At 36.5% G+C, this 27467-nt stretch overlaps 1 protein-coding gene and 1 long non-coding RNA gene across 7 annotated transcripts in view; both read right to left on the reverse strand.

Annotated features, from left to right (window-relative positions):
* DNM3 (dynamin 3) overlaps positions 1–27467 on the reverse strand; it is a 576662-nt gene that overhangs the window by 287226 nt on the left and 261969 nt on the right. For 4 of the 6 annotated variants that reach the window (XM_082382854.1, XM_082382851.1, XM_082382852.1 and 1 more), the window contains exons 13-14: positions 25123–25174; positions 24273–24302 (exon numbers count right to left, since the gene is read on the reverse strand). In XM_082382854.1, the coding sequence (XP_082238980.1) occupies positions 24273–24302; positions 25123–25174 (82 nt within the window). The remainder of the gene's footprint in view (positions 1–24272; positions 24303–25122; positions 25175–27467) is intronic. The other 2 variants (XM_082382856.1, XM_082382853.1) reach the window with 1 other exon arrangement.
* Positions 13544–24265, reverse strand: LOC309605178. Its single transcript, XR_014231274.1, has 2 exons — positions 14862–24265; positions 13544–14511 (listed from the first exon to the last, which is right to left on the reverse strand). It is a non-coding gene; the product is annotated as an uncharacterized lncRNA (long non-coding RNA).

The raw sequence follows: 27467 nt of genomic DNA on the forward strand, positions 1-27467 counted from the left end.
CAAATGATAAATTGGAGGTAAAAGATAAGAGAGAATGAGGTGTCAAGGACAACTCCCAAGGTTTAAGTTTCTGGAAACTGGACAGACTGTGGAGGCCAATTCTCTAACAGAGAGTAGGAGGAATATGCTTAGTTAAGGGATAAGTCATGAGTTCAGTCTGAACATGTAAAGATGTGAACATGCAAAATAAACTACTGGCTATACAGAAGTCATCATAAGATACACAGATTTGTGAATTGTTGATTATCAGTGTGATTAAAACCACAGGTATGAAAAAAATGACGTGAAGTGAGAGTTTGAGTGAGAAGAAAAGAGGACTAAGGACTGAACCTTGAGGAAAGCCAATATATAATGGCTGGGAGGAGAGAATGAACCTACAACGGAGAGAGAAGAGTGGCTAGAAGGTGGGAGAAAAAACAGAAGTCAGTAGAAGAGAATGTTTTAATAAGGCAAAAGGATTGAAAAAGTCATATGATACTACGAGGGAAAGTACTATTCAAAGTAAAAAATTATTCACTGGTTTGGGTAACATGGGGGTTATTGAAGAGAAAATATTAAAAATACTTAACAACTAGTATGGCATTATACTAGTATGACCAATCTGAAGGGGTGTGGGGGTCAAAGTACTAGGGTAGGGTACTAAAGGTTCCCCTTCTGTACCAGAACTTTGCCTTCAATGTCTGGATAAGGGGGAAGTTGTAGGGATTCTGAGAGAGGAACTTCAGCATCTCTGATGATAGGCAGGCACTTGGGGGAGCAGCCAGTTAGAACCGGTATGAAAGCATTCAATATTTGTTTTTGGTTTTTTTTTTTAGTTACCTTTTTTTTTTAATGGCTGGAACATTTAGTTTAAAGATATGCTCAAAAGGGATATCAGTTATATGTTTTTCAGAAAGTGTGTTAGATCACTCTAGTTTCAGAAAAACAGCAACAGAATTTTATCTGTTGATATATTTTTTTAAAGTTTTCCTTAAATTAAGTATTCTCATCAGTTGATTTTTTTTTATTAATTTTTATTGGCGTATGGTTGCTTTACAATGTTGTGTTAGCCTCCACTGCACAACAAAATGAATCAGCCATACACATACAGATATCCCCTCCCTTTTGGACTTCCCTCCCATTTAGGTTACCACAGTGCATTAGGTAGAGGTTCCCTGAAAAGCATTCAATATTTGAAAAACCACTGTGGCTCCACAGATACAAGCTGGAGGTACAACCTTACCAAGCATTATTTCTGTGGCTTGATGGAGAGGGGAAGCAGCCAGATTGGAATGGATGGGGAACAGAGTTGAAGGTCTCCCATGCAACTCTGATTTCATGTAATGAATCAATACCTGCACAACATCTTCTAGATGCAGAAAAAATTTCTTCCAAAACATTTTTTTTAAGTAAATAATTGGCCAGGGAATTCCCTGGCGGTCCAGGGGTAGGACTCTGTGCTTCCACTGCAGGGGGCACGATTTCAATCCCTGGTCGGGAACTAAGAGCCTGCAAGCCGTGCAGTGTGGCCAAAAAAAAAAAAAAAAAACAATTAAAAAAAATTTTTTAAAGTTATAATTGGTCAATGAAGAAAATATATATCAAACAGAGAACCTGTTTTTAAAAAGTTCCTGGAAATTCTGGCCCATAATGAGAAGCAAGAAGATGTGCTGTCCTTCAAGGATCCAGGTTAAAGTGTGTTGAAGAACAAAGCACTTAACACACTACCTTATACAAAACAGCCACTAAAAAAGTGGTAGCTAATTTTATGATATGATTATTTAAAATTCAAATATACCAAAGAGTAATAGGTAGAAGTACAAATACATGTAGCAGTTTCTGGGTAATATAACACTCTAAGGAAAAAAAGGAATTAATCTGTGCTACTACTTTAATAAATAATAAAGAAGCTCCAGTAGTCCATATGGATCTCTTCCTTCTCTGAACATTTATTTTGTTCATTATCTGAATTTAGCACTTACATCATCTTGTTTTGAATTACTAGCAATTGTGTTTGCCTTGCTCCCATTATCACAATAAGATTATAGCTTAGTTGAAAGCATGGACTTTTGGGATTTGTTTGTCAGTTTTGCCATTTACTAGATGTATGAACTTGGGCAAGTTACTTAGTCTAATCAAGCCTCATTTTTTGATCTGAGAATTGGAGCTAATAGTCCCAATTTCAAGTAGATGTTGTGACTATTAAGTGAGATGAAGTCTGGCATCTGGTAAATGTTCAATAAATGGTAGATATTATCAAAGTAGAAACTGTACTTTATGCTCCTTTGAAATAGTTATACTTTCCCTAGATCACAGATTAGTAATAAATTATCGGTATAATGGCTCTAAACCAGGGGGAACACCACCACCAAGGGCTTTTTGTAAATGTGTAGCAGGCATACTGTACTGTCACAATGCCTAGGAGATATCTACACGTAAAGATCAAAGATGATAAATGAAGAACTCACCTATCTAAAATGACAACAGCATCTGCTGGAGTCCAAATACAATTCATAATCGGGTGGTTAGCTCTGTTTCTTTATAAAATTGGAATTTATTACAATCAGAATCACACTTTAGAGCTATATGTAATTATTTTTTGAGTGACGTATTTAGGTGGAAAACTTGAATAATCACCATAAGCAAGCCTGAAATGACAACTCTGAGTAACAATTATAAATTAAGACCCAATTTTTTCCTCTGGATGACAAAAAGTAACGTTCAAAGTTAATAAGTTGCTATAATATATTCTAGATGTTCCTTTCTGAATGTTAACCTCACAATATTTTAGAGGTCATTTACATATTTGGTCATTTACCTCCAGATTTTAAAATACGTAACTCTCATTCGACAGTTTTTTGGACACCTATCATGAGCAGGTGCTACGTTAGACACAGAGAACATAGCAGTGAGCATGGCAACTACTGTCTCTGATTTCACAGAGCTTACAGGCAAACAGGGAAGAACAATATTAAACAAGAAAATACACAAACATTCAATGAGAAAGGGACAGACTATTATGGGAACATACAGCAGAGGACTGAAAATACTATAGAGTATAGGGAAAGTGCTCCTAAGGAAGTGATAAACTAAGGAAAATGAGAAGCTGTTACTCAGGCAAAAATGAAAAAGAAGCTATTCTAAAGCACAGGAAAGAGCACATCTAAAGCCCCAGCAGGGAAACAGTTTGGACCACTGAGGGCACTGACTGAAGGTCACTATTGCCGGAGCACAGAATTCAAGAGTGCTAGTGGCAAGAGAAGGAACTAGAAGCAGGCACGGAATGAATAATGGATGTTAAAGTTTAGACTTTATCCTAATTGGAAAGAAGTACTTTTGAGTGGTTGTAAGCAAGGGAGTGGCACGTTCAGATTTTTTTGTTTGCACCAAAACAAAACAAAAGAAAATCACATCACATGTTTTACTTGCTTGTAATTTCAGCAAAAAGTTTTAGGAGAAAGTGTTGAATTCTGGTTAAATAAGTCTTTTAATTATTTGTGGATTTTAATCACCCATGTTCTTTCTGACTTCCTTAATCATGGCTAATTGAAAATTGGCTGTAACTTAAGATACTCTGTGAGGAAACTTAATAAAATGAGGTATGTAACAGATGAAATCCTGATTTCTGTTGAAAACTGAAGAACATATAAATAACAGGCATTCTAATTTCTGATGGGAAATGGAGAGGCCCTGGTAAATATCAGTCATCCAGAGCAGCTATTTTGCTTAATCCTGTAAACTAGTTGCAGATGTTGGCTCAAACACTAGGCTTTGCATCTGTAATTTTAAAATTGTCTCATATTTCTAAAACCTGACTCCGTATGCACCGGAAATCAGTGACATGAATTATGAACTTCAGGAAGAGGAGAAGTACAAAAAATGCCAGAAGTGATAGAAGATAATATTTGGAGCAGTCATTGAGCTATGTGCACAGGATGAGTGAAGGATGACACGGTTCCTTCCTCCAGGACATGGATCCTGTAACCAGGCATTTGAAAATGAAACCCTGCAAATGGATGTACCAAACAAAAGGAAGTCATTTATAGATAGTTGAGTTCTGAAAAACAAATCCTCCTTTTCCTTTTCCCCGCCTCCACTTTACAGCAGGTCAACAGGAAGACCAGAGTTGCTGGAGAAGGAAAAGGCTTTTGAAGAGAAAAAAAAACTGAACACAAACGTACGTTAAAAATGTCTTACCTTAATTAAGATTATATTTAGTAGACTGGGGCAGGAAACAAATGACTTGCTATTAAACTCATGTTTTAGTTATGATAGTGCATTCTCATAAAAGACATTTATAAAAAGTCAATAGAGACTTGAATTAAAACTCAGAAAAGGAGCTGGGAGTGGTAGAACTCCATATATAAAGAATTCATACTATACTGCAAACAAAGAATAATCATAGGCATTAGAAACAAATTATGATGATGACTGAATTTCCTATTCATATTTGTATTTCTAAAACTCATTTTTATTTATGTACCGTATTCCCAAGTAGTGCTCCATCCAGGCAATATAAATGGCAGCACATAACACAGTCTACCCGCAGGGACCATCCATCACAGGCCAAGAGTGAAAATAACCTCACCAGGAATCAGGACAAAAACTTCAGCCAATTATTTGGTGAGGCAAGAGCACCGTACAAAGCTTCAAGGAACTTAGGTTCAATTATGAAGCCAGGACACTCATTTCTTGGAGTGGGAATACTCATCCCATAGAATTCAGCCTAATGGAATTCCCTGAGGTGGGAATGGATTGGCTGCTGAGTCAAAGAGATTTCATAGTTACTTTGGGGGCAAGACAGTTTATTCCTTAGTTTAAAGCTCTACAAGTTTATGTTTTGCTCAAGAGATCATCTCTGATAAGTTTTATTTTCTGCACTTACATAATTAGGAAATATATGTTACTAGGAAAATAAACCACATTGGTCTTTCCACGATTTTTCAGATAAATCTGAGACCAGCATTAACTCTTTCAATCTACTAGGACTACTGTGATTAAATCACAATCTTCTTGTACCACTCAAACTACTCCTGAGGAAAAGTTAATATGATTCTGCAGAAGCTATTAGAGACCTGTTCATTGAGCTGCCTGGAGAGAGAAGAAAAGGAGGTACTTCACAAAGGGGTGGGGAATTTAGGGCAAATAAAATTTTGAACTGACATATAAAGCTACTATCTGGGAAATCTGAGACCCTAAGATAAGAAAATATATTTAAATTTTTGAGGGAAAAAATAAGATTATTCTCAAAAGGAATTATCCCATTACAAAACAAAATTTTTTTTAATTATGATAAATTATCCCAGCAATTTACACTAATGCCGGGATAAATGCTCCGACATTTAGGTACCTGACAATGAGACTCAAAATAAAGCAGTGAGTTGGGAGTGATGCTGAGAATGGAGCCCACAAGGCTGATGACCAGGTCCTTCCCTGTCTAACTGACATGGTCAGCATGAGCATTCTTTTCTATGAACATACATCTCAGGACTCTCAATGAAAGTTGACTCTCTCTCAGTCTTAAGAATGTAAAGATGTCTCTGTATTTTGAGGCTCCTGGGCTGAACATTATGACTCAGGAAAAGTTCTGTAATGTTACTGCACTGAGTATGAAATGATTTGTGCTCAAGGGACAGAAACCGCAATTTGCCTTGGTCATGGCGAATTGGGGACATACTTAACGTTGGGTGGATTTGATTTCAATATGGGAAACAATGAACAAAAATAACAAAAGAGCTCTATTGGAAATACATACAAGAATTTCTCAGCTTCCATTTACTTCTATTTTCACTGTGATGGTGAATCAGTGGCACCCTTTCAAAAGGACCTTCTGATATAGGACATGGATATCATCACTAACAAAAGATCCCATGGCACCTTTGTTGTCAGTGAGGTTTTATGATTTGTTCTCTGCTAATCCCTTAATTTGCTAAATTGAAAGGACTGGGGTTCTCTCAGTATAACAAATAAAGAAATTAGCATCTCTACACTGGAGTCTCAGCATGTGAACTGGTGGTGAGACCCCAGCATGGCCAACAGCTGAAAGCCCTTTTGCTGCTCTTTACATTCTACTTGGTACCTATACTGAGTTTCACCATCTTCTTAAGACTCCCATGTAACATTTAACTCCCACTTCCCTAGCTCTCAACAAACAGCCCAGCTTCCTGTCTTATCAAGTAAACTGAAATAATGAGGCATACAATATTCTTTTCTCCTCAGTTTCTGTGACATTTCTCTTTCACTAGGAATTTTAATAGTATTGCAAAATCATTCATTTTTTATTTATAAATATATTCATTTTTTTTATAAGGAATAACTTTATTTCATAGGTAAAATATATTAATATTAAGTTAAATAATAGGAAAACTAATTCAATGGTAAAAGAACCACCCACTAATGACCAAATAGGGCTTATACTAGGAAAGCAAGGATGGTTAGTAAATCTATCAGTATAACAAATTACATAATTTGTTCAATATGTAAGGCCATGATCATCTCAACAAAACTCACTTCTCATTTCTGAGTATATCAGTTGCAGAAAAATAGAGGTATTTCTTTCTTTATCACAGTAAATATATTTTAAACCAAAAGCCAACATCAAATGGTTGTAAACATTCCCATCAAGATAAAAAGAAAAGCTAAGAAAATCTACTATAATTTTATAATGTTCTGAAAGGAATAATATATGAAAATAGAAATAAAAGGTACAACTCCACAGACGAGATAAAAATTATAATTAAATTAAAAACTACTAGATAATACAGTAAATTCCACAAAACCAAAATAAATGCTTAAAAATCAATAGTTTTCATTTTATAGCACTAAATAATTAGAAAATATAATTGAAAAACATTCTATTTATAATTACAACATAAGGGTATTCCAGTTACTTTATATTTTAACAAGAAATGTGAATTTACTTATACTAAGAGAAAAAACCCAGGAAATTATAGTAAACAGAAGGAATCATCATCTGGTTGGATGGGATAAAAGGGTATGAAAAATGTGACTTTTTCCCATATTAATTTATAAACTTTACAAGTATCTCATCAAAATTCAAACAGAACTGTAGTTGGAATATGAAAAGATTTTAATCTTCAAATGAAAGAATGAATAATCTACAAAAGCAAAATGTATTTTTTAAAAAAGTAATGAAAGAAAATGACCAAGCAGATATTAAAATATATTAGACATCTGCAATAATTAAAAAGTATGTCATTGTACAAAAATCAACAGATGGAGGGATAACTAATCCAGATCCTAGGATAAGAACTCATCCATGGCCTGGACTGAGGCTAGAATTCTGCCACTTATCCATTCTATGACCTATGGTGAACTATTTAACTTTTCTAAACTTCAGTTATATCATTTATAAAATAGGAGAAATAATGGAACCAACTTCATAGGGTTGTTGTAGAACTGCATACATTGATGTAAGGAACACAGTGCAATACCCAGCCATAGACTGAGCTTTCAAGAAAGGTAAGCGGCTATAATTATTACTATTATTGTTGCCATTATTATATGATCACAGAAGTATTGCAAACAAATTGTGATGGTATGAATCATTAAAAAATTATATTTAGACATTCGCTCCTGTGGAATAAAATTTTAATAATAATTATTATATTATTATTGTCATTGTCAATAATCATTGAGTTGTTACAATGTGCAATGACTGATCTCAGTGCTTTACATGAACCAATGTGTTTAATCCCATTAACCCTAACAGGCAGATACAACAGTCACATCCCTTTTGCAAATGAGGAAACTGCGGCACAAAGATGTTAAGTAATTTGCCCGTAGCTGATGAGTGGCAGAGCCAGATATTAAAGCCTGGCCATCAGGCTTCAGAATCCATGCCCTTAATCCCTACACTCTGCTCCCCAAGCTAGTGCCTTACCTTCTACCACGTGCCATGATAAATGGATTTATCCTAAATAAATCCTAAATGGATTACAGAGACAAATGTCAATAATGGCTTCATAAAAATGCTGTAAGTACATGGGTGAATATTTAATTGCTTTTGAGGTGAATACTACCTTTCTAAACATAAAAGCAGTGGAAGAAATGACAGGAAAAAAGAGTAACAGATTTTACTACAAAAACTTTTAAGCTTTTACCTCAAATACCTGTTAAGTAAAATTAAAACATACACAAGAAAATGAGAAAAATGCTTGTTAATAAATATGGCAAAAGAGAAATATCATTATATAAAAATTCTATTATAAGTCAAAAAAGTAAAAGAAAAATTTCAAAGAGTATATAAGCAAAGGCATGAACAGCTTATTCAGAAAAGAAGAATACTACTGGTCAATAAGCATGAAAAGAATTTCTGTCTCTAGTAAGTTATAGACATAAGTGACTGAGGTTTAAAGAATAGAAGCATGTGATCAGCAAGAAAATAATTTTCTTTTTCATATAGCTATATATAAAAATCTTATTAGAAGAAAATATGAGATAAAATATAAATGCCACAAAATTTTTTAAATTTGTCTAAATCAAAATTATAACTTTTGTTTTATAATATACAATAAAGTCAAGTGATCGATAAGCAGAAAATATTTGTACTATATAGAATACACATAAAATTAATATCAAAACTATAAAAAATCCTAAAAAGTCAATGAGAAAATAACACGACAGTCCCCTCAAGATGGACAAAGGACATAATCAGACATTTTATAGGAGAGAGGATACGAATGTCTATTAAATATTTGAAAGGCTGCTCTATAACTTGCAATAAGTGAAATGTAACTCAAAATAATATATTATTCTTCCCATCAGATTATTCAAAATTATATAAAATATAATTATCCAGTACTGAGGATTCAGGTACTCGCATAAATAGTTGTTGGGTTTATAAACTGGTTCAACTGTTTTGCAAAAACTGGAAACAACACAAATACCTATCCTTAGGGGAATGGTTAAATTTACTTTGGCACATCTGCACTGTGGAATATACAATAATACTATGTGCCAGTAAAAGAAGTCTTGTCTTCTGTCTGTGTACTTATATGAAAAGATCTCCAAGACATATCATTAAGTAGATAAAGTTAGTTCATCTTCACATATATTTACTGAGCATCTACTGTATACCAGGTTCTAGTTACAGATACATCAATGAACAAGAGACAAAAGTCGTTGCCTTTATGGAGCTAACAACTATAGTGTAAAATATGTACAAACCTTTTATTTTTTAAAATCACAAATCATGTGTGTATGTACATATGTGTTTGGGCATGTATGTATATGTGTACATATGCTCCAAAATGATAACAGTAGCTATAGCTATGAAGGTGAATGAGACTGGGTAAGGGTCAAGGGTATATTTACTTGATCTGCATTACTTTTTTCACAGTGAAAATGTGTTTATGTATTTCTTGTGTAACAAACAAAAATTAAGCTTCAAAATCACACATTACACTGAAACTCTGTGCTAAATAAGCTATACAGTGCACATAAGGGAAGGGTTGAAGCAAGAACTAAAGAAAATTTGAGCAGAGATTTCTGCTTTTTTAGAGTACCAGCTCTATCCTTGACTAACTACTTAAAAAGTCACTGTGGCCAAAGGATTAGATGATGAGCTAGCTGGTAAGGGATGGAAATGGGAGAAACTCTACTACAATGAAGCTGTAGGAGACTTGAGTGAGACATCCAGCAGCTAATCACTGGCATTCCCCAGGCTTGCAATCAGGAGCAGTAAGGGGTGGAGTGGGCAGTGTTGCAAGAGGGAGGGGCCTGGGTGGGTCTATCACAGGTTTGGCTTATGATAGACCTGCCTGAGGGAGAAAACCAGCAACTTTTGGTATTGGGCCAAATAGTAGCAACCCATGTGGAGTTCCTCCACCACCTGGGTGGCTGTGTAGGAATAAAATGGAAACCTCTTCTCTAAGATATGGAGTATAGATTAAAGAAGTGAAAATTAAAACAGTGAGAGCTAAGTATCCAGGAACAAGGAAATGATACAATCCTGATGTCCATGAACACTGAAAATAGTCATAAACAGGAAGACACTAAGATGTCATTTATCTCATAATTCAGAGGAACATTCAGGTCTGAAATTACAGTGGTTAATAAAATAATAGTGGGAGAAAATAAAATTTTACATGTTACAAAAATTCCAGGGAATTCAAGTCACACAGGCATTTAATTTACTTTGAATGAAATATATCATGTTAAAAAGAGAGAGAGAGAGAGAGACAGGCAACTAGGACAAAAGAGACAGAAAGAAGAAAAGAGGGAAGCAGGGAGGGAGGAAGGGTAGCTGTGAGATAGCAGGAGAGAGGCAAGAGGGGAAACCCTTAGTTTGCCCAGGTGTCCATTTCCCCTGGTGAAACAAGACCAGGCCTCAACTGCCCAGAGGAAAGATCACAGCTGAAAGGTAGGGCTAGATTATGCCTATTGAAGGGATTTTTCAAGGTAATTCTGAATACACAGGGTTTTTCTCCTCACTGATTTTTAGTCCTAAACCCTCAATTAAGATGTAACTTCGCTGTTAAAATTACAGTAAGCACATCTGTGTATTTTCTGGAAAAAAATCACGAGACATACATTAAGTGCTATTTCAAGTAGAAGTCTAGATTTAAAAGATACAGAACAAATTAGCAGTCCATACATTTCACTAAGTGTGGCTTTCATGGACTCCATCCTCTGTTGATTTTATTAAAATAAAGTTGGTTGTATTTTATAAGCTATTGATTGGCCCCTCTGGAGATACTTTCACAGAATTAAGGGATAAAAAAGGAAACACATTCTAACAGCTATTATAGTTTTTCATTGTTGATCAGTGCAGTGGACTGAATGTTTATGATCCCCGAAAATTTATATGCTGAAACCCTAACCCCCAATGGCATGGTATTAAGAGGTGGGGCCTTTGGGAGGTAATGAGGGTTAGGTGAGATCATGAGGATGGAGACCCCACGATGGAGTTAATACCTTATAAAAAGAGAAGGAGACATGGGATCTCTCTCTCTTCATATACCATGGAAGGCCATGTGAGGACATAAACAGGAAGAGGGCCCTCACCAAGAATCCAGCCAGGCTGGCACCCTGATCTTGGAATTCCAGCCTCCAGAACCACAAAAAATAAATGTTTGTTGTTTAAGTCACCTGGTCTATGTTACTCTGTTATAGCAGCCCACAATGACCAAATCAGGTTAATTTATACAAACCCAAGTTCATTCTATTCAGGATCAATCCACTTTAGATTAAGAAAAAAATGTAAGTAATAAATAAAAATAATAGTGAATGACTGAAATGATGTGACTTGCCATAATTGAGACTATTAAATAAAATTCTTTGTGCAATTTACGAACTATTAGAAGCAGTGGTTAACACCGTAATTAAGAGAAAAAGGTCTAGAATCAAACTGCCTGGATTTGAATACTGGTGCTGTCAGTTATCATCTTTATGACTGGACACATGATTTGGCCTCTCCATGCCTCACTTTCCTTATCTGTAAAATTGAAATAATTAGGTTACCTGCCTCTTAAGGTTGTTGGGAGGAGTAATGAATTAACGTGTGTAAGTACCTATAACTACACCTGAAACACTTATAAGTAATCAGTGTTAACTGTTGTGATTTCTACAGAATTGGTGGGAGTAGAGAGCCTTTCACTCTGTTACATCTTTTTTAGTAAATAAAACTTTCCTACTTGGTAGGTTTTGAAAATGTAAATTCCCAAATCTTATATGGATTTATAGTTCCACAACATGTCTGTGGAACTTCATGGGTCCATTTCTCTGTCAGTTTTTTCTCTCTGCCGTCCTCTTCCCTCCCACTCCTGCCCTTTCTTGAGGGTGGGGTGAGACTGGAGAGAAGAGTAGATGACATAGAAAATGAATAAGGAAAAAGAGAGTGTGTGTATTACCATTAAAAAAAGTGTTAAACGTTTCATTTTTTCCTCATGATAAATTATCTTGTAAGCTACAGAGTTTTCAAGAAAATAGAAAAATTCTCAGGAAGTAACCCTCAAAAAACTAATCAAAATAATATTTTAATAATGGTACCATGCAGAAGGAGAGAATAGCTGTGATTTATCTCAGTAACAGAAGGTATTAGTATTTTCTCAAAACAGAATAATAAAGAAAATACCTTTTAAAGTTCCAATGGTCCAAATTATAAATTTAGTTTAATAAACAATTAAAGTGCAGTGATAAATTGTAAAGCTAAATCTTAGGTAAAGTTTATTATAATAAGCCATTTTAAAAAAAAGAAGAAAAAGAAAATCTGCAAGTATCCAAAGTGTAGTGAGTTGAATAGTGTCTCCCACAATGTCCATGGAACCTCAGAATGTAACTTTATTTGGAAACAGTGTCTTTGCAGATGTAATTAGTTAAGATGAGGTCATACTGCATTAGAGTGAGCTCCAAATCCAATGACTGGTGTCCTTAAAGAAGAAGAGAGGACACATGGGCAGACACACATTGGAAGAAAGCCATGTGAAGCTGGGGGCAGAGATTAGAGTCAGGCAGCTACAAGTCAAGGAATGCTAGGAGCTACCAGAAGCCAGGAAGAGGCAAGGAAAGCTGCTTCCCTAGAGCCTTCATAGAGAGTATAACCCCAACCACACCTTGATTTCAGACTTCTAGTCTCCAGAATTTTGAGAGAATAAATTTCTGTTGTGTTAAGCTACTCCAGTTTGTAATACTTTGTTACAGCACCCTAGGAAACTAATACACCAAGGAAAATGGAAGTCTCAGAATTAGTTTATAAACTTAAAGACTTCCCTGTCAGACTAAGTAGTAACAAGCAACGCTATATTATCCTAACGGGTAAGAAACTCAGCTAAGAACAATAGATCTCATTTTACAGATAAGGTACAGGCTAGAACAGTTGTGATATATGCATGTATTCGCATGACAAATTATATTCCCACAAACTTGAACTGCAAAATTTTAGAAATGTGTTCCTTAAAATGCAATCCAATACGTCTAATAAAATTTACATTTACACTTCTTTGCTGATAAGGGACATCTGTTTAATGTGTCATGAATACAGATAATCATTATATATTCTTAAAGGTATATATAATACCTTGCCACAAATCTTTAAGAATTTTTAAATATTCAGTTATTTCTTAATAAAAAGCACAAACACCTGTTAGAGCATTGATAGAGGTTTCATTAAAATTGGCTACCTTGTAGATCAACAGAGAGATGGAGCAAAAATTTATACAATTCTTCCTACAAAAATGTTTTTTAAAGTACTTTTAATTAAAAGAACTTGATAAAGAAACTGCTGATTGGTTCTAAAAATTTATAACATCTATTTAAAAATACATGCTATAGGGACTTCCCTGGTGGCGCAGTGGTTAAGAATCTGCCTGCCAATGCAGGGGACACGGGTTGGAGCCCTGGTCTGGGAAGATCCCACATGCCGTGCGCCACAACTACTGAGCCTGTGCTCTAGAGCCCGCGAGCCACAACTACTGAGCCCACGTGCCACAACTACTGAAGCCTGCACGCCTAGAGCCTGTGCTCTGCAACAAGAGAAGCCACCGCAATGAGAAGCCTGTGCACTGCAACGAAGAGTAGCTCCCGCTTGCCGCAACTGGAGAAAGCCTGTGAGCAGCAGTGAAGACCCGACACAGCCAAAACTAAATAAATAAATAAATTTATTAAAAAAAAAATACATGCTATAAATTGCTTATTAGAATATTGGAGTGAAGCCATTTTTCTTGTTCTGTACTCAGAAAGCTGCCCTCAAAAATTAGTCCATGATGCAGAGGAAGGAACACTCTCAAACACATTCTATGAGGCCAGCATCGCCCTGTTACCAAAACTAGACAAAGATATTACAAAAAAAGAATATTACAGACCAATATCACCAGTGAACATAGACACAAAAATCCTCAACAAAATATTAGCAAACTAAACCCAACAATAAATTAAAAGGATCATACACCATGATCAAGTGGAATTTATCCCAAGAATGCAAGGATTTTTCAATATCCACAAATCAATGTGATACACCATATTAACAAACCAAAGAATAAAAACCATATTATCACCTGAGTAGATGCAGAAAAAGCTTTTGACAAAATTCAACATCCATTTATGATAAAAACTCTCCAGAAAGTGGGCATAGAGGGAATGTACCTCAACATAATAAAGGCCATATATGACAAACCCACAGCTAACATCATACTCAACGGTGAAAAGCTGAAAGCATTTCCTCTAACATCAGGAAAAAGACAAGGATGCCCACTCTCTCCACTTTTATTCAACATAGTATTGAAAGTCTTAGCCACAGCAGTCAGAGAAGAAATAAGAGGAATCCAAATTGGAAGTGAAGAAGTAAAACTGTCACTATTTACAGATGGCATGATACTATACATAGAAAATCCTAAAGACACCACCAGAAAACTAGAGCTCATCAATGAATTCAGTAAAGTCACAGGATACAAAATTAATATACAAAAATCTGTTGCATTTCTATATACTAACAATGAACTATCAGAAAGAGAAATTAAGGAAACAATCCCATTTACCATCACATCAAAAAGAATAAAATACTGAGGAATAAACCTACCTAAGGGGCTTCCCTGGTGGCGCAGTGGTTGAGAGTCTGCCTGCCAATGCAGGGGACACGGGTTCGAGCCCTGGTCTGGGAAGATCCCGCGTGCCACGGAGCGGCTGGGCCCGTGAGCCACAATTACTGAGCCTGCGCGTCTGGAGCCTGTGCTCCGCAACAAGAGAGGCCGCGATAATGAGAGGCCTGCGCACCGCGATGAAGAGTGGCCCCCACTTGCCACAACTGGAGAGAGCCCTCACACAGAAACGAAGACCCAACACAGCCATAAATAAAAAAAAAAAAAAAAAAAAAAAAAAAATTCCTCTGCAAAGGAATTCTATTTACCTTAAAAAAAAAAAAAAACCTACCTAAGGAAGTAAAAGACCTGTACTTGGAAAAGTATAAGACACTGATGGAAGAAATTGAAGACAACACAAAGAGACAGAAAGATATACTGTGTTCCTGGATTGGAAGAGTTAATACTGTTAAAATGACCACACCAGCAAAGGAAATCTACAGATTCAATGCAATCTCTATCAAAATACCAATGGTATTTTTCACAGAACTAGAAAAATTCTAAAATTGGTATGAAAACACAAAAGACCCCCAAATAGCCAAAGCAATCTTGAAAGAGAAGAACAGAGCTGGAGGATTCACGCTCCCTGACTTCAGAATATACTACAAGTCTACAGTAATCAAAACAGTATGGTACTGGCACAAAAACAGATGCATAGATCAATGGAACAGAATAGAGAGCCCAGAAAAAAACACATACTCATGGTCAATTAATCTACAACAAAGGAAGAAAGAATATACAAGGGAAAAAAGACAGTCTCTTCAATAAGTGGTGCTGGGAAAATTGGACAGTTACACATAAAAGAATGAAATTAGAATTTTCTCTAACACCATATATGAAAATAAACTCAAAATGGATTAAAGACCTAAATGTAAAACTGGAAACCATAAAATTTCTAGGAGAAAATGTAGGCAGAACACTCTTTGATATAAATCGTAGCAATATTTCTTTGGATTTATCTCCTAAAGCAAAGGAAATAAAAGCAAAAATAAATACATGCAACCTAATTAAACTTAAAAGCTTTTGCACAGCAAAGGAAACCATCGACAAAATGAAAAGACAACCTATTTGAATGGGAGAAAATATTTGCAAATGATATGACCAGTAAGGGGTTAATATCTGAAATATATGAACAGATCCTACAACTCAACATTAAAAAAACAAAAAACCTGATTAAAAAATGGGCAGAAGACCTGAATAGACATTTCTCCAATAAGGAAATACAGATGGCCAACAGGGACATGAAAAGATGCTCAACATGGCTAATCAGCAGGGAAATGCAAGTCAAAACCACAATGAGATATCACCTCATACCTGTCAGAATGGCAATCATCAAAAAGAACACAAATAACAAATGTTGGCAAGGATGTGGAGAAAAGGGAACATTTGTACACTGTTGGTGGGAATGTAAATTGGTGCAGCCACCAATACTTGAAAACAGTATGGAGATTTCTCAAAAAACTAAAAATAGAACTACCATATGACCCAGCAATTCCACTCCTGGGCATATATCTGAAAAAAAACAAAAGCACTAATTTGAAAAGGTACATGTACCCCAATGTTCACAGCAGCATTATTTACAATTGCCAAGATATGGAAGCAACCTAAGTGTCCATCAACAGATGAACGGATTAAGAAGATGTGCTATACATACACAGTGGAATACTATTCAGGCATAAAAAAGAATGAAATTTTGCCATTTGCAACAACACTGATGGACTTGGAGGGTATTTTGCTAAGTGAAATAAGTCAGACAGAGAAAGACTACTACTATATGATAATACTTATATGTAGAATCTGAAAAGTACAACCAACTAGTCAATATAACAAAAAGAAACAGACTCACAGATATAGAGAACAAACTAGTGGTTACCACTGGGGAGAGGGGCAATCTAGGGGTAGGGAATTAAGAGGTACAAACTATTACATATAAAATAAGCTGCAAGGATATATTGTACAATACACAGACTATAGTCAATATTTTATAATAACTATAAATGGAATACAACCTTAAAAGAATTAATCCATGAACCATTACTGGATATGCAGATTTCACTGTTGCTTTGTAACAGTCTTCCCACTTCCAAGGGAGAAAAGGTTCAATTTGAAAATAAAAGCAATTATTTTACTATCTTTCTTGAAGACTAACAGAATAATACAAATAGATAACAACAGCAATGATAATAATAGGAAGTACTTTACATAGCACTTACTATCAGCCAGTCCCTGTTCTAGGTACCTAACTTGTATTATCTCATATAATACTTACAAAAACCTTATGAAGCAGTTCCAATTCTTATCAGCTTATTATAAATTAGAAACCTGAGGAAAAGGAAGGTTAAATAATTTGTTCCTGTTCACAGAGTGGCTTCACAATTCCAGCTCTGAAGAACAACTGCACTATATTACTTCTCAACTTTGTATAGTCAATAGAATTATTTTTTAAAAAGAAAGATAGAGAAGGAGGAAGGAGATAGAAAGTCAGAGGATGAATTGGGAAAATTATTAAATTTAATCAATAAATGAAAATAGAGTTTTAATAATGAGGTATTAAAAATCTTATATTCCTTCAAGAAGACAAAACATACAAGAATCCTATTACCCAAATTAAATTGTTCTGAAGACAAACAACGCTCAACAGGTACCTGTAGCCATCATCTCTGATGCACCTCCTCCAGCCCCTATTCTCTCTTCTTCTAACAATAGCTCTGACTTCAAGTGGAGAGGAAACCACCTCCACTTCCAGTCCACGTGATCTGGCTTAAGCCAATCAGTACATCTCTTTCTCTGGCCACAGTGATTGGTTCAGGAATGAGCACATGATCCAAGCCTGTCCAATCAGAGTGCACCTCAGGAGTTTTTCTGAGAATTCTGGAGGAAAGACTCATTTATTTCTGTGGGAGTCAAACCAGGAAGCAAACCCCCTGGCTGCCATATTGCAATTCTTTGGGGCCGAAGAATAGAGCCAATAGCAAAGAAGCAGAAGCAAAAACTGGAAAGAATTTGTCTAGTTCATCATGGTTTATCAAATCAGTTCATCTTGATACTGTTTGAGCCATGGATAAATAGTACTTAACTCTATCTATGAAATGTTCAATCATGTAAACTAATTAATTCACTTTCTTCCAAGGTCATTTAAATTGAGTTCTTATGAAATTTATATCTGAAAGAATCCTGATATAGATATTGGTACCAGGAAGTCACATGAGTGTGGGAATTAAAAGTGACAGACCCTGAAAGGTGGAATTAGCTGAGTGGACAAAGAAGGAGGGAGGGCTGTTAGGAGCCCTCTATTGTAGCCTAGGAAGTTGGCAGTCTTTGCTATCCAGCTGTAAAATAACTGATTAAACTCTCACCTCTTTTAACAGTGGTCTTGAACTATTACTTACGGAGATGGAAGAACTAGGGAACTTGGTAGGAAAATTTTAGAATATTGGAGTGTGTTGATCTTTTTAGACCTGTAGGGGGTCCTAAGGAAAAGAGACTACTGTCTACTGAAACTAGCTTTCAGAAAGTAGGGAGGGAAGAGACCCTGTGTTGATAAGAAAGGTCTTTTTACCTTACAGCCTACAATTCAAGAAGGTTGAGAATCCAGTTATCTGGAGACTTGTAGGTTTGGGAAAGCCAAATTTCACACTTGATTCTAAAGTTAGAGCAACAGAAGGCACATTGGTGGGAAACAAAATGGACAATAAGCCCAGTACTAGAAGGTACCCTGATAGCCCGGAACTAGGAGGTATCCTGCAAGCACCTGCTCTGCTCCCTGCCAAAGGAAAAGGTCTTCCTAGTTACACAATTGCAGTTGGATGCAGTCTGGGCCAAAGAGCACGTCAGCACTTCCTGCTCTAGATTTTTACAGCTAAAGGAATGGATTATCAGTCACGTAAAAGCCACATCAATCTTCCTGGTCTCAATATATCCTGGCCCTTAACACATTCAACTCCAGAAAACTTCATCCCTATTTCTCTTTACTACCCAGACCTTCTGAAGACAATGTTCCACAAATATCTGTAGCATCATTTGTCATTTCCCTCCTCCAGTGTCTGTTCCTTCTTATTCCAATAACATCCATGACTTTAAGGCGGCATTCTCTTCCCTCTTAAACCTTGAGATACAACATCCCACTCACTGACTTCAACCTCCAACCCTACCATTTTTCCCCTTAATCCTGGTACACATTTTCTCTAATTTCAGAAAAAACCCAGTGCCCTTGTTTCCCCATTTCCTTTCAATTTTCAGTCAACATCATCTTTGTCTTTTCTTTTTTTTCTGGGTGCAATCTCAGATTATATTTTCCTGTTTCCTTTGCAGTTAGGTGAGGCCACAACTGAGTTCTGGTCAATGGAATGGAAGTGGAAAAGATGTGTGCCACTTCCAGGCTGGTCCTTACAAACCTCCCTCACTCAGGCTTCTTTCTTTTTCTTTATTTTTTTTATATCTTTATTGGAGTATAATTGCTTTACAATGTTGTGTTAGTTTCCGCTGTACAACAAAGTGAATCAGGTATATGTATACATATATCCCCATATCCCCTGTGTCTTGAGCCTCCTTCCCACCCCCTCCCTATCCCACCCCTCTAGGTCGTCACAAAGCATCGAGCTGATCTCCCTGTGCTATGCAGCAGCTTCCCACTAGCCATCCATTTTACATTTGTTAGTGTATATATGTCAGTGCTACTCTCTCACTTCATTCCAGCTTCCCCTTCCTCTCCCTGTGATGCTCAACATCACTAATAATTAGAGAAATGCAAATCAAAACCACAATGAGGTATCACCTCACACTGGTCAGAATGGTCATCATCAAAAAATCTAGAAACAATAAATGCTGGAGAGGGTGTGGAGAAAAGGGAACCCTCTTGCACTGTTGGTGGGAATGTAAATTGATACAGCCACTATGGAGAACAGTATGGAGGTTCCTTAAAAAACTAAAAATAGAACTACCATATGACCCAGCAATCCCACTCCTGGGCATATACCCTGAGAAAACTGTAATTCAAAAAGACACTCAGGCTTTGTTCTTTCTCATCTTTTGGAAGAATGAAGAGTTCGAAAGTCCATGACTGACCACGTGAAGCAGGGTTGCCTCACCCCAGCCCCATCTAGATGACTTGATTGAATTGCATAGCAGGGTGAATTAAATTGTTATTATATTAAGCTACTGAAATTCTGGGATTGTTACTTGGTTAACCTCTCCTGACTAATGTCATGACTAGTACACTAATCAGAACCATTCATACCAATCCTTTATTTCAAACTGTCTTTCTTCAAAACTTTAACTCATCTGCTCTTTTGACCTTACATGCTGTTTCCCTGGAAAAACTTCAGCTCAGGGTATTAATTCCATTGCCTGCTTTCTTAGCTTTGTTCTACCTTCCAGCTGTGGAGTAGAAAAGCAATTCACAAGACCAAGAGGACTGGTACTACCTCGGTGGTCCAAACAATGTGCAGGACCTTCTATGAGTCCACCCATTTGACAACTTCCCCTGTGCTTCTTGAGCTCTTGGAAATAGCTAATACTACTTGACCATTCCCTCTTTGAAACATTCTCTTCCCTGAGCTCTCATTCTACTACTCTCCAAGTTTTCCTACTTCTCTTATCACTTCTTAGACTCCTTTTCAGTTCCTCGTTCTGTCCCAACTCTTCTTTCTCTTTTATCCTTTAAATCTCACATTTCCTTCTATGCTTTCATCCTCTGGAGGTGATCTCATCTACTCCCATGGCTTCAACTACAATGTACACATTGACAACTGTAAAACTTATATCTCCAGTCTAGACAAGTCTTGAACCTCAAACTCTACTGACATCTCCAATAGGCACAAAAAATATATCTGAAACTGAAATCACCACTTCTTCTCCCACCTCCACTGAAATCTGGTCCTCCTTCATCTGTACTCCCTTTGTCAGTAGACCTCCCTAGCCATAGCTTGGGAGAATGACTTAACACCCCCCACCCAACTCCACAACTATTTATAACTCTTTCCAGCCTCTAAATATATTTTTGAACCTGTCCTTCTCCTAGATACCTCCTGCTATTGACATTTGTATTTTCTTACCTGAATTATTTCAGAAATGTCTTCACCAATTTCCATATATCTAGCTTTATTCTTCCAAATCATTTCATATGGCTAATACACAGATCTTTCCAACATATAAATCAGATGATACCCCTTCCCTACTGGAAATCTTTCAGTGGTTCCCTACTTTTGGAATAAATGTTTCTCTGTCTCTTCTGAAGTCTAGGCATTTTTATCCAACTTCCCACTGGATATTTTTACTCCAATCTTCCACAGTGGCTATATTCAACATATCTACCCTTCCTCACTATGTTCCTTTCTCCATGAAGAGCACCACCATCTCAACTGTGCCTAAATCAGATGTCCACACTGCATTGCTGACAATCCCCAGCACTCTCCTCAACATCTAATTCATCACAATCCTTTAGATTCTTTTTCTACTTAATATCTCCTGAATTCATCAGCTTCTCCTCAAATCTAGTACAGAGAGCTTAGCTAGCCCAAATAATCATAATCTTTTGTCTCCAACAGCCTCCTAACTGTTAGGAGGCTAGACTTCTAGACTAGACTCCTAGCTAGTCTACTTTTTCTAATCTCGTCCTCCCTTCAAAATCTTTCTCCACACTACAGGCAAAATGATCTTTCTAAAGTATTATTATGATTGCACTTACAACCTTACAATGATACTCCACTGCTTTCACCATCACACACACACAAAAAATAGCTTTGGGACTTCCCTAGTGGCACAGTGGTTAAGAATCTGCCTGCCAATGCAGGGGACACGGGTTCGAGCCCTTGGCTGGGAAGATCCCACATGCCGCGGAGCAACTAAGCCCGTGTGCCACAACTACTGAGTCTGCGCTCTAGAGCCCGCAAGCCGCAACTACTGAAGCCCACACGCTCTAGGGCTCAAGTGCCGCAATTACTGAGCCCACATGTTGCAACTACTGGAACCCACGTGCCTAGAGCCCGTGCTCCGCAACAAGAGAAGCCACTGCAATGAGAAGCCCATGCAGCACAGCAAAGAGTAGCCCAGGCTCACCCCAACTAGAGAAAGCCCACATGCAGCAACAAAGACCCAGCACAGCCAAAAAAATAAATAAATAAAATTTAAAAGAAATAGCTTTAATGGAGCTTACTGTCCTAGTGAAAGAAAACAAAAAATAATAAATAAACATGATAGATAACAATGACAAGATTTGGGGGAGGAAAGGTGACTTTAGATTCAACAGTCAGGGCCAGCCTCTCACTGAAGTGATGTTTCAGTGAGGCCTGAAGTATCAGAAGGAGCTAACCTTGAAAAAGGTGACAGACTTCAGTTGCTTACCACAATCCCCACTGGGATGTGAGCTCCCTGACAGCAGGGCCCATGATTTATTCATCATTCTAACATCTACCACAGTTTTTGACTCTCAAAAGTTTCAAATACACAAGTGATTGAGTGAAGGGATGAATGAAATTTACGTTGAAATTTCTGGGCAGTGCAACTTTAGGCTAATTGTGTGCTCACATTTTTTTCATACATTTGTTGACACCAGCATGTAGAACTTCTAAGCAGACAAATTTCTAGGCAGGTGAAAACAAATGGGGATTTAGACTTTAAGGAGGAATTTTTCTTTCTTCAAATTCTTCTAAAGTATTCAGAATAGATTCTGCACAGCCATCTCTTATAATCAGGAGCGCTAAGAGGATATCAGAATGGATGAAGCATTTGCTAGGATAGTGCAGAGTATCTTAGCCCCACCAACCATTAAAGCTGACATCAGTTAGCAGGCTGAGCTCCAAGGCTCCCTGTCTTTGAGCTTCTTGATTTTTGAATACAAACCCAAATCAACCTCAGCTATTCAGCTTCATAAAGAAAGGGGTTTCAAGTAATTATGGTTCATTTCCGCTAAGCAGAAAAAAACAATAAAGGATTCTTTAAAATATACTGTATCGTGTTTAATTATTGGATTTGGTTCTGAAAAATAAGATATTCAGGTTCATAACCTCTTACTTGCAAAGTGAAAGGTTAAAACAACAGCAACAACAGCAACAAATTTGGCAGCAAAACCTGACTTGATGTGAAAATATTTATGTCTTTCATTTAATCTACTTGGTGTGATTATCATTTGTTTCACTGCAGAAATACAACATGTTTAATTACAATATGTGTTGCCTCTGACCCCACAGGAATACTGGGTAATATATAATATATGCAATATTTTTCTAAAATCCAGAAAGTTCTGACCTTCAAGGCACATCTGGCCCCAGAGGTTTTGGATAAGGGATCTGTATTCTATTATAACACTCACCCCAATTCTATTATCTTGAGTTATAAAACTTCCATAATGTATGGGCTTTGAAGTACTCAGTGAAAGTAAAGGCACAGAAACATAATTAGCATGATTTTAGCATTTGGAGGCAACATAATTGAAAACTGTTCTGAGTTTCCATCCAGATCTGATTTAAAGTATACATTTATGCCACTATACTATTGCTTTTCCAATAAGTATAAACTTCTATGAGCTAGAGTTCTGACCATGAGGAAAGTTTTATAGGTAAATCCATTACACCACATCCAGGCTTAATCTGGCCATTGTAATCTACAGAATAATTGCCATAGCTTCTAATTTTCCCAAATGTTTCATTGTTCTCATTTAATAGCTTTTATAATTTTCTTATACTCCATATTTTTTTTCTCCCCAAAGTTCCAAGAAGCAGCACCTACCTACCGTCTACTCTTTATAGGGCACGTATCTAGTACCCAGATGCAAACCTCATGATGTAGGTTATTTCTGATTCTCACAATCACTGGGCAGAGATATTTTCTATTCTTCCCATCACACAATTGGGCAAACTCAGGTTCAGTTTGTCCAAGGCCACATGGCTACTACGTGACAGAGGAGAATTTGAACCCAGGAATATCTCGCTCCAAAGTTTGTTTCTGCCAAAGCATCATGAGGAAAATAATTGACCCATCTTCCGATCTCATTCTCAAGTTGTGCATAGCTGGAAGAAAGATTTTAGGGCTGCCTCGCCCATGGTAGAAATGAGTATAATTGGTTTTTTCTTTTAATGCTAGTAATTTGACAATATCTTTATACTTCCATTAAGTGAAGATAAAGCATCTGGTTTTAAAAGCTTCAACTCTAAAGCCATATAAAATGTCAATCAGTGTAATTTTACTTTTTGTTTTATTATTTTTAAAAAAATAAATACAAATAATTGCTATTGGGTAGTATCAACAGATATATCAAGATCAGTTGTTTAATATTCACCCACCTTTTAGAAGTGTCACCTACATTTATTGGAAATATTATCATAGAAGGGGAAGAGAAAGGCTTACACCTTATAACAACATAGCATAAAAGGACAGAGATGAAGGTCATTAATGATTTTAATTATTTTAAGGCCCATTAAAATTAGAGAAATATCAAAGCACCCACAGTGTTAAACATTTATTATTACAGCATTTTAGAATTTACTAGTTCATACCTTTCAATCACAGCAAGTTATTAGCAGTGAAGGGATGAACCCTCTTAAGAGGATTTTTATTTCAATGATAGGGTGTTATGGACAAGACAATCTAAGTTTAAAAAAATTAGTAGCAAGCGCTAGTTGAGTTAATCAGTTAAAGACAAACTGTGCCCTTGGGATGCTAAATGAAAAAGCAACAGTAAAGCTTACAGAACTTAGCTCGTACAATTTGCCTTGAAGGCGGAAGATTGGTTCCCTGAAATAGCAAAGAATTATATGTTTTAGTTCAGAAAAAAAGTTTTCAAAATAAAGTCTATTATTACCTCTTCTCCTTTCAAAACAATGGAAAAAATTTTAGAGCAGAGGTTTCAATTTATTCAACAATTGTACCTCTGAATTTTTAAAAAAACTATAAAACCATCATTGTTTTGACTTGAAAAGAAATAACAATGCAAATATTCATTATCACATAAAACATAAAAGAAACAGCAAACTGTCAGAGTTAATGCAATCTCTGCAGAGCGCTATTAGTCAGAGACAGCTGGCCAGCCCAAAACACAAAAACTTAAAAGATCAGATCTTCTTAGGAATTAACATCTTCATTAACCAACAGGATGTGGTGTGGCAGAGATTAAATCTTAAATCCCAAACTGCCTTCTTTATGAGCTGTCCCTTCACTGTTACCAAGCTGTGCAAATGTGTGAACTAGTCAGCAGCACCAGAAAGTTCATGCAACTACTCACCATATTTTAACCTTGAACTGACTCACAGATTCAATGTTAAATCAAATTTAGGGGTAATGTAAGCAAGCAAAGCAGGACACAAGGAGTCAAATTTGAAAAGCAGAGCAAATAGCAGAAAAGTTATTTAAAATAAATCAATAGGGTTAACTGCATAAAATAGCAAAAAAAAAAATGCAATTCACTCCAAAAACTTTAAAAGCAAAAACAAAACAAAAAGTTGCATTTCCAGCAAAATTTGCACATGATTAATTTGCATTTTAAAAAAGTCAATCAAGCAATTTAGTTCAAATTCTTTCGGACATGCATGCTCTAATTCTTTTAAACAATTCCTACCTGATTTCCAATTGTGTTTTTCTTGTGAACCTGACTGCTCCTCTGCTGAGCACTGAGAAAAGCAAAGGAGAGAAGCACTGAAGAAAATCATAAGATTTTTTTCTGAGCAAGTAACAGATACTAAAATAAATACAGGCATTAAAAATATATCAACAACTGAGGCAGAGCTAATATAAAAAATCCAGGTCAGTTTAATTCTGGAAGCAAAACCAACTCAATGGAACTTCTAGAACCAATTAGTAATCACAAATCAAAAATAATACACCACAGGAAGAAAACCTGTATTGCTACATTAATAAGTCAAGGTTAAGTATTAGTGATATCCCACAGGTATATAAGATTGTACTGAAAATTGATAGCACTTTTTGAGTATATGCCATGTTCTAAGTGGTTTACAGATATTAGTGATTTTATTTTAATTTTAACCCTGCGAGGTAATATTCATTCATTTTACAGATGGAGATACTGAGTCACAGAGAAGCTGAGTGGCTTCCCCCATATTACTCAGCTAACAAGTGCTGGTACTAGGTAGTCTAATTCCAGATCCCAAACTCATGATATCATCTAATCTCATTGCTTTGAATTCCACTATATTCTGACAACTCCCATAGCGCATCTTCAGCTTGGACCCATCTCATCAATTCTAGACTCAAGTATGTTTTCAACAACTCAGCATTTCCACTTGGATGTCTAATGGGCATCTCAGACTTAATCTGTGAAAACTGAACTTGTGACATCCTCCCTAAATCCTGTTCCACGCACATTCTTTCCCTTTTTAATTAATGGCAATTCCATATTGCCAAGTGCTTAAGCCAAAGTCCTTGGTTCCTCTTTCTCTTACTTCCACATCAAATCATCAGCAAATGCTATTGACTCTACTTCTCAAAATGTCTTTAAAATTCAACATCTTTTTATTCCATTGCTACTACCTTGTTCCAAGCCACCATTATCTCTCACTTGCACTGTCGTCATCACTTACTCTTTGGTCTCTTTGGTCTTACACACTTGTCCCCCTAATGTCTATTCTCAACACAGAAGCCAGAGTGATCCTTTTAAAGGGGGGTTCCTGTCACTCTTCTGCTCAAAACCCTCTACTGCTATGCAATACAATTACACTCAGGGTAAAAGTCAAAATTCTTGCAATGGTCCACAAGGCCCTTAAATCCCACTCTCCACCTCTTTGACTCATCTCCTCCTATTCTCCACCTCTTTCATTCGAGAGGTCCAGCCATACTGATCTCCTTTTTTTTTTGATCCCACCATGCACACTCCCACCTCAAAGCCTTTATGCCAGCTGCTCCATCAGCCTAAAAAATACACTTCCTCTATATCTGCATGGTTCCCAACATCACCTCCTTCAAGTCTTTATTCAAATTTATCTTTTCAGTGAGACCTACCACGACCACCCTATTCAAAATTGAATCCCTCCCTTCCTCCAGGATTCTCATCCCCTTTATACTGTTCTGCTTTTCTCTATGGCATTTTTCACCTTCAAACAGACTATATAGTTTACTGATTTTTTGTGTGTTTATTATCTGCCTCCCTCCATTAGAATGAAAGCTCCTTGTGAGCAGGGGTTTTTGCCTGTTTCATTCGCTGCTATAACCCCAGTGCGTAGAAACTACCTGGCACATAGTTGGCTTCAACAAATATCTGTTGAATGAGAAATCCAATGAGGCTGATACCATTATAACACAAGCATAGAGGGGATAAGAGCCAGATATCACCCCAACAATTTAACCCCAGAAATCTCAAGATTAGGCAATATGTTACTCTATCTCTCAAAAGACTGAAGGCTTTCTTTTGGTGAGTCCATGAGTAAACATATATCAATATAAGAAAATACAACTCATTTTGGTTATTCTGAAAAGACTAGCAATACTGAACCCTCTAACTGATTGTTTAGTTGTTTACAGAAGCTGTTTTGGAGATTAATGAAATAGTCTAAAACAGAGAAAAGACAGATTAAGGTTATCAATCAACTGTTTAAAGTAGTGGGATATTATAGCTCAGCAGCACATCAGAAATCAATGCCACACTTAGAACAGTTGCTCAAAATGGCAATCTTTTATAATCTCCCATGATGTATTTAAGCTGCTTCCCTTCAAACTCATAAAAAAACTATATACTACCTTCAACTGAGGATGGGGAAGAGGTGGGTGTTGAAAGGCCACACTGTATTTCATTACTAAAGATATTTTGTGTCTCTTTCTTTTTCAATTTGCTAATCTCAGAGTTTAGCTTTTCTTCTCTCCTCAGTTCTTATTATTTTTCTAGTCTTTAGTTAAATGCTTAATTCCCTTAATTACTATGAAATTCATCTCTCCAACCTTTTCTCTGTATAA

This window comes from Balaenoptera borealis (genome assembly GCF_965194805.1).
Source record: "Balaenoptera borealis genome assembly, chromosome: 1".
Lineage (NCBI taxonomy): Eukaryota > Metazoa > Chordata > Mammalia > Artiodactyla > Balaenopteridae > Balaenoptera > Balaenoptera borealis.